The 8,568-nt window shown below is 38.3% G+C and overlaps 1 protein-coding gene across 9 annotated transcripts in view; it reads left to right on the top strand.

Annotated features, from left to right (window-relative positions):
* The first annotated feature begins 222 nt into the window (after nucleotides 1–222).
* The window catches only part of STN1 (Nucleic acid-binding, OB-fold-like protein), a 153,917-nt gene continuing 145,571 nt past the window's right edge, over nucleotides 223–8,568 (top strand). For 4 of the 9 annotated variants that reach the window (XM_089394288.1, XM_089394289.1, XM_089394286.1 and 1 more), the window contains exons 1-2: nucleotides 223–1,159; nucleotides 2,748–2,834. In XM_089394288.1, the coding sequence (XP_089250414.1) occupies nucleotides 595–1,152 (558 nt within the window). In that variant the 5' untranslated portion in view covers nucleotides 223–594 and the 3' untranslated portion in view covers nucleotides 1,153–1,159; nucleotides 2,748–2,834. Of the gene's footprint in view, nucleotides 1,268–2,747; nucleotides 2,835–2,942; nucleotides 2,963–8,568 lie in introns of those variants that run through there. The other 5 variants (XM_089394284.1, XM_089394285.1, XM_089394282.1 and 2 more) reach the window with 2 other exon arrangements.

Below are 8,568 nucleotides of genomic sequence, written 5' to 3'. Positions count from 1 at the left end.
ATTATAACTATGTACATAGAAGTGCGATCATAATGTGTAAATTAATGCAAAATTAGAATACATATGTAAAATAATATTCACAATATAAAGTTGTTTTATTACTTTTAGTTGCATTAGGATGAGAACATAGTACTACAACTTTTTTATATAAATATTTTGGGTTCATTCATCTCAATAATTCAATATATCTGTATATATAACATTTATGTTTTCTATTATTTTCTTCTTCGGAATATAATTTTGACGTGGAGTTTTGCTTTCACATACGGCAGAAATTTGCTGCTTTTGAACGCCCTTCCTCCGTGGCAACGGTATCGAACGAAGTCTTTCGACCTGCCATGAGGGATTCAAGCAGCTACCTTCGGAGGTAAGCCATTCTGCCAAACAGTAACTCAGTACTACTAAATGAAGCAAATCTTTCAACACAGTAATTTCATCGGGCACTGAGGACTTAGGTGGCTAGTACAGCTTACGCCAAAGATTAATTCTCTGCATGGGAACACATAATTCCTAAACCCAACGCCCATAATATTCTAGACCCCCAAAGAATTTGAAATCGAATGTTCTTTGAATGTGGGCGTCCCGGTCTTCAGGATGGCTGGTGCGAAATCAATGTGGGAATGGGGACTGGATCCAATGTGTCTATCTCATGTGAAGCTTCTGTCATTTGATCTTCTGTCTCTGCAGAAACCCAGTACAACAGGAGGTTCTGAGCCCTTTTGGAGAAAGGGCAGGCCTGTTAGGAATGTTGAGATGGTAGGGGTGGTTGTTAGCAGGGAAAGAAAGGACAAATTCCTCAAGTTTGAGCTCGATGATGGCAGTGGCTGTGTTCCTTGTATTCTATGGCTAAACCATATGACTAATAGATACTATTCAAAAACTGACAAGCTGCAGATGGAGTCCATGGCTGCAATGACACTTAAACAAGCTGAACAGGTACAATTGGGTAGGTTAGTGCGAGTGCAGGGCCGGATTACGATATACAACCAGCAATTGCAGATTACTGTGTCATCTGCATTGGTTGAGAAGGATCCAAATGCTGAGATTCTTCACTGGATGGAATGCATTCGTCTTGCGGTCAGATGCTACGATTTGCCGGCCCCTTTACCTCCAAGTCACAACCTCTCCGATGCTGGTCGGAAGAGATGTTGATCTGGAGGTGTACAACAAAACCGGAAGGGCTACTTTTAGCTTATTTGGTATTGTACAGTTAATAGTGGCAGTGTGAACATTTCGTAGCCATGGTTAGAACACGGTTTCTTAACAGGTTAGGAGTTATGTTTGAACCCTGAACCTCGACAATGCAAAATAAAAAAAATACATTATCAAATACAGCGATAGCCTTTGCGTGCCTTCAGAATTTGTATGGAGATTGACAGTACATTGACCATAAATATCGAAAAGTTTTCATGTTTTCAAACTTTTATTCCAGGTCAAATTGGTATATGTTCTTATAGCACTAATTTTTGACAGTCTATCGACACCCCTGTGAGTGGATTAGCAAATGGAGGCATTGATGCCTTGAAATTTAGTTGATCTCGGTCTTACTATGTTATGAAATATGGCTCTGCTGGCTATCAGATTATTTTAGGATTGTGATTTTGGACACCATGGTTTAGATTATTTCTTGGTTATGGTGGCTGTAATGAATGAACTTATAATCCATATATTCTTACTGCATTTGAAGAAATGCCTTTTCTATTTTTTCGATAGGCTGTTGTAAACATCGACCCATCTAAAGTGAGAAATCTTTTTCTTTATAAAAAATGTGGTTGGTTGATTTAACCAATGAAAAACACAGAGCAGTGGACCATGTACTCGATTATTTTTTGTTCATACCACAGAGAACTGTTCTATCAAGTACGCGAACCCCTGTTCTGGGGTATACTGCATTCAATCGAAAAACAACTCATCTCAACTACCTGCTTAACCATTCAGAGAACAGAAAATGCACCGTGTTGTTGATGCCTTAAATTTAGTTGACCTTGGCCATACTATGTTATGAAGTATGGCTCTGCTGGCTATCAGATTATTTTAGGATTGTGATTTTGGACACCAAGGCTTAGATTATTTCTTTATTATGGTGGCTGTAATGAATGAATTTATATTCCATCCATTCTTACTGCATTTGGATAAATGCCCTTACTACTTTTTCAATAGGTTGTTGTAAACATCGACCCATCTAAAGTGAGAAACGTTTTTCTTTATAAAAAAAGTTGTTGGTTGATTCATAAAACCCAAAACAAAGAGCAGTGGACCAAGTACTTGAATACTTTTTGTTCATACAACAGAGAACAGTTCTATTAAGTATGCAAACCCTTGTTCTGGGGTATACTGCAGGCAGTGTAAACACAACTCAGCTCCACTACCTGCTTAACCATTCAGAGAACAGAAAATGCACCACTTTCTTTAAAGTGAATTGAATTGAAGATTAATACTTGTATTTGCTCATGAAGCCTGGACGGGATACAATTTCTAGTGTGAAACTATACAAGTTTGAAACTCTAAAACAGAACCACGACTCATTTTTGACACTTATTGTCGTCTTTTGTAGTGTGATCTTTAACAATTTGATATATATTAGTTGCTTTTATTGCTAAAATCATTGTAATGATTGGAGGCGTTAAGTTCATGAACCTACCAAATCCAACCTGTGGTTTCATGAATTTAACAAATTGTTTCACTTGTAAACTATCGTATCTCACTTCCTTTAATATCGTATCTGGTTCTGCTTGATATGTTCACAGTGCATGGCAATGCTTATGTGATGTCCTATCATGCATATGGTGAAATTCTGTGTGGATCAGCTGAATGCCTTTCAAATATGGAACCATGTAGGTACCTGACTTTTGCTGTTTTCTTTGGTTTTATTTCCAAGTGTATAGTTTATGTTTTCAGGCCTGTAACACTTATGCTGTTTAAACTTTAAATTTCCATGGAAGCATGTCAGGTGATGGCAAGATTATAAACTGAACAACACAATGTCTCTTCAAGAGGCAAAATGCTTAATTTATTGTCCAAGGAAATTTTTGAATGCACCTGATATTTGCTACAAAACTATGATATTGTTGTGCCATGTGTGACCATGCTAGCTTGCATTTACTATTTTCCTTCCTCGAATAAATATTTCCTATAAGTAACAGAAGATGCTGAGAAGCCAATAGAAAACTCATAACACTTGTTGCACATGGAACTAGTGAATCTTGTTTATCTACATCCAAGAAATTTTTGTCTTTGAATCTGAAGAAAAAGTCATATTTCTTTTTATTTCAGAGTTACAAATAGTTAAGGAAACATTGCATATTATCCTAGTGGTAGGCATAGTAGGCATACACATGCCAAAAGGAGACTCAATCCCAGCAAACTCCATCAATATCCTAGAAAACCCAAGCATTTACCCATCAGTTCAAAAACTACGTTTAGAGCTCACTAAGGAGCAGCCAAAAGTGGTGTACAGATTAATAATGGAATTCAGACATGCAGTCTCTAACCTGGTGTATGGGATGACGTCCTAAGATAGAATCTGCTTTGGAGTAAGATTGCTAACTTCTTCCTCTTCAGTCTCTGTCATCTTCCGCTGTCCACATATGGATTCCACTGCCTTCTTGGCCAAACTGGCAGCTACAGCATTGTGTTCCCTGAAAACATGACATAAAGAAATGTTAGAAGAACTTTCCTTGAGTTCACGGGCTCTGGTTACTCTCCTTTCATCCATTCCACTATTAGCTTGGAATCTCCATACACTTGAACTCTATCCACTTATCTTTCTTTTGCTACTTTCCTCAGAAACATGAGGGCCATAGATGGCATAAGAGGGCTATACTATGATTGCAGTGGGAAAAAAGAATACCTCATGCCCCACTGTTCCCTAGGTTGCCCTAAGATGCTCCATCAAAGAAATCCCCATGTGACTGATTTATCAATTTCTATCTCCTTAACTTTTTTGATTTTCCTTTTTATTGACACTTTTGGCAGCCTATCGTATGCGTATCGAACCCAACGGAAACTTTGAATGTGAGAAATCTGCTGATCTTAAAAAATGCCCAAGTTTCAGGCCCACTAGATAGACCATAAAGTCACTGTTGGGAGAGCTTCATGTTCATTTACTTCTTTGTCCTCTCTCTAAACTTTCAGCGCTTCCTCCACTAAGTTCCCTTTCTAAACTCCTTTTCCTTTGGTTAGGATTTTAATTTCATTCCACACTTGTCTTGAGTAGGGACATTCAGGAAATAGATGCTTGACTATCTCAGTCTTCCTTGCATAGAAAACACATGCTTGGTCTTTGCCAAGTTTTGGACTGAAAGTTGCCCCAAGTAAGTAATTTGTTTTATAGGACCTGTTGTCGCGCGGATTGACACGACAACGCTCAGACCGGGGGCTGTCACTCTGATCCCCAATCCCTCCGTTTAAGCCCGTCTCCCGCGGCTAAGGGGGGTAGACCCTGTGAGATGGTGAGACCAACTGTCGACCAGTTGGTTGGGAGACACGAGATACGATATAAAAATGCACTCGATGGATTTGATTAATTGAGCAGACCAGTGCCTTAAGAGATTGATGTAGAAACGATTACTTGTTAAATGATATAGGAACATGGACCATGGACAGCAACCATCTATCATCAGCTAAATCACATGACCAAAACGATATCCAGCGATAAAAAAAAAAAAAAAAAAAAAAAAAACTTTGAAAAGATGAATGTGCTAAAATGAAACCAAAAAAAAAAACCCTAAACCCTAATAAAAAAACTGCATAAAGCAAAAATTAAAACCCTAGATCAGCTAATTAATTTACAGATTTGGCCCCTTAACAGCCAGATTCAGCAATAAGCACGGAAAACATTTTAAAGAACAGAAATTTCAGATCGTCACTGTGAAGAACTTCAGAAAATCTCTCATGCAAACTTAGAAAAATAAACCGAATGATAGACCCAGGATCAAGTCCAACTGGGCTCAGCAAAAAAAATGCTTGCGGGAGTTGGCTGGTTCAGCCGAGAACTTCCCCGAACGCCCACAAATTTCCTTCAGAAAATGTTTTCTGCACAGCTCAAAACAACCGTCAACAAAGAGGGCAAAAATGCTGCTAGATCTCAAACAGCAATGGAGATACCTGCCATTACTTCAGAAACCCTAACATCACCCAAACCCCAGCAAGTGAACAAGATACCTGTGCTCACAATACTCTACGAAAAGCTATTATTAATGGCTGAAAATAACATATGTAGAAAATGAAATGATCTCACAGCATTCCAAGAGAGTAACACCAGCAAGATATGGACCCCAAAGTCTTCCTTTATTAACCAGAAACAGATTTACAAGAGAGCTTCTTCAGTCTTAGACTCACAGATCGAATGATCTCAAATGACTCCCTAAGACCCTATATAAAGGAAATGATCCTAACGGCTAGTTCAAGTGATCCATGTAGAAATGATCTCGACCGTTGATGAGGATCAAGACATCTCTTGATCTCATCCGTCGATTTATTAACTTAAAATATTATTATTTTATTAGTTAGGGTTTTTGCTTGATTTTTTAATTTTTTTATTATTTTTCATTATTTTATTATTTTTATTCATTTTTTAATTTTTTTAATTCATTTTAAAATGGATCACTGAACTAAACCTTCGGAAACATCACTTAGGACCTAGGACTTAGGACTCATGAGGGGATTTAAAACATTTCTCGACCCTCAGGACACATTACATCATGACTTTTACAAAATTACATCTTAAGGGACAAACCCATTTAATACAGACCCTCACAAAACACCCAGCTCTGCGACACAACGATAATCTAGCAGATCAACACACTAGGATTCTCCTAAAGTTCTAATGACAAAATCCATCCCGGCTTTGGGGTCAGGTTTGAAGGAAAACTCTGCCGATCCGTGGATCGGTGAGACGAAAAACCTTCCGGGACGTAGATTACCACTAGAAAGTTAGGTCCACCTAGGCAATTTTACATACATGACTCTGATCTGCTTAGATTATTTACAATTCATACATGCAGACTGGGTTTACAATCAAAATGATCAATTTGCTGATGATGGCAGGATGGCACAGACATGCTGATCAGGTGCTGCTCCTTTCTGTCAAGAAAAACGGGGTGCACTGCATGGGTAGTTGACCAGTAGAGGTCAACATCTGGCTCTACTTGGGGACACGTTGCTGCTTGCAGGAATGTGAGAATCCAGAATCTGCATCCATACAACACAAAAATAAGTAGCGTCCATCCAAAAAAAATCATCATATACATTAAGCACAGGAAAGATAAAAGCTCTTAATTTATTAACTATCTAAAGTAGAAATAAAAATGCGGAAAAAACAAGGAGTAGGGTTAGGAATATGATACAAAGGATGCCCTACGGCATCAGATGTGTTCAATATAGTGCATACTGAGCATTTGCCTGCTTTCAGGCAAATCTGTGGGCTGCTTGTCGGATGTGCCATGTCCAATTTTGCATATGGTAGGACTTTTTCCTATCCGAAAATCAAGCTGCTCACGGCCGTCTGATGTATCAAATCTTCGTCTTATCTTCTTTCTCTTGCGCTTCTTCTTTCTGGCTGGTTGAATTACTGATGACCTGGTACTTTCTGTTTCAAAGCTATCAGATGAAGTATGTAAGATATGCGTGCTATGTCTTTCTTCATCTTGCATCTGATCTTTATCATTCTTAAGTCTGTCTGGATCACCCTCAATCAACCATCTTTCAATCGAATCAACAGCCTCCCAATAATAAGATGAATCTTGTTGCAACAAATGAGAAGGCTCCTGATCTGTTGATGTTCCCTGGTTTCTCTCATTTTCCAATTGCTGAAACCTTTGAACCTGCATTCTAATGGCATCCATCTGTCTAGAGTGTTTAACCTTTATATCATTGATTTGTCTGGCATGGTATTCTTGCATGTCTTTTATTACTTTAACATTTCCTTCCTTTATGTTCATCAAGCAGTGCTGTATGGAATTTATTTCTTCTCTGTGATTTGCTTGCATGTCAGCCAACTGATTGTTATGATTGAATGTCATGATAGTCATTTCCTCATCCATAGTGAATAACTTATTTTGCATAGAGTCAATTTCCCTATCATAATCAGCTTTCATGGTCACCATATTTTCCTCTAAGACTGACATCTTGCTATGCATGTTTCCAATTTCTGTTTCATATTTAGTTTTTATGGCCTCAATTTCTTTAGCATGGTGACTTTGCGTGACCTCAATCTCCCTAATACGTTTTTCCAGATGAGTGCATAAAGTTTTCACATCATTGACATAATTAGTTTGATTGTTTTCCATATTTCTCACCAGCATCATTAGATCTAATAAAATTTTCTTTTGCTCTTCCCTTTCATTGTCATTTGCCCCTGATTTTTCATTATCATGAACTTGATCTGCAGTATTTTCGGTTGATGACACATTCTGACTTTGAAATCTTTCTTCAACAGCGGAATTACTTTCTTTCTGTTCAACAATTTTAGAGGTAGAAGGCAAGCTGTTCGGATAACAATATCTATCTTCAAAAGCATTGATAATATCAACCAAAGAAGTGAAAGAATCCTTAGGAAAACTGTTAAACCAATTCAAAGCATCATCTTCTAAAGAAAGGACAAATAGACGCATTTTGATATCGTCATGATTAAACTGAGGGGATCTGCAATATATGATCATGATGCGAATAAACAAGTCAATATGCCTTTTAGCAGCGATTGGATCACCATCTGAAAAAATAGGTAATTCAGGAAGGGCCTCCTCCGGAAAATCATGGAGACGATGAATAAAACGACATGGTTTACATGAATAATCCATGATGAACAATAAGGGATGATAGAACTAGATCTTTGCTCAAGAAAATCAAAAGATGAAAGAAGTGGAGTCGCCACTTGAACAATAAATCTGATTCTAAGATCCGAGAAGCAATCAACAAACAGATATGCGGTAGGCTTCTTGTCTGGGAAAAATAAGAAAATGGAGTCGCCACCCAAACAAGAAACAAACCCAAGAGATGCTGCTGATATGGGATGAAAAGATGCCAAAATATTGAATCTGCCAGCTCAAATGAGAGATGAGAAGATGAGAAGATGAATGTCGATGAAAATCCAGGAACAGAAAAAACTCCGTCCCCGGCAACGGCGCCAAAAAATGTTGTCGCGCGGATTGGCACGACAACGCTCAGACCGGGGGCTGTCACTCTGATCCCCGATCCCTCCGTTTAAGCCTGTCTCCCGCGGCTAAGGGGGGTAGTCCCTGTGAGATGATGAGACCAACTGTCGACCAGTTGGTTGGGAGACACGAGACACGATATGAAAAACACCAGATAAATTTGATTAACTTAGCAGACCAGTGCCTTAAGAGATTGAGGTTAAAACGATTACTTGTTAAATGATATAAAAACATGGACCATGAACAGGAATCATCTATCATCAGCTAAATCACAATGCTCTTAGAATGATGAAAAACGATATCCAGCAACTGAGAATTTCGAAAAGATAAAGATGAATGCTTTAAACCACCATGAATCATAAACCATTAACCAGATATCAATTTCGCATCTCGACCTGAAAATTTAGATCTCAGC

Source organism: Pinus tabuliformis, chromosome 1_2, assembly GCF_031772625.1.
Source record: "Pinus tabuliformis cultivar Carrire ecotype Pingquan chromosome 1_2, CPIR1, whole genome shotgun sequence".
NCBI classification, from domain to species: Eukaryota; Viridiplantae; Streptophyta; class Pinopsida; order Pinales; family Pinaceae; genus Pinus; species Pinus tabuliformis.
The sequence above is the reverse complement of the archived record's forward strand: the minus strand, read 5'-3'. Positions and strand labels throughout refer to the sequence as shown.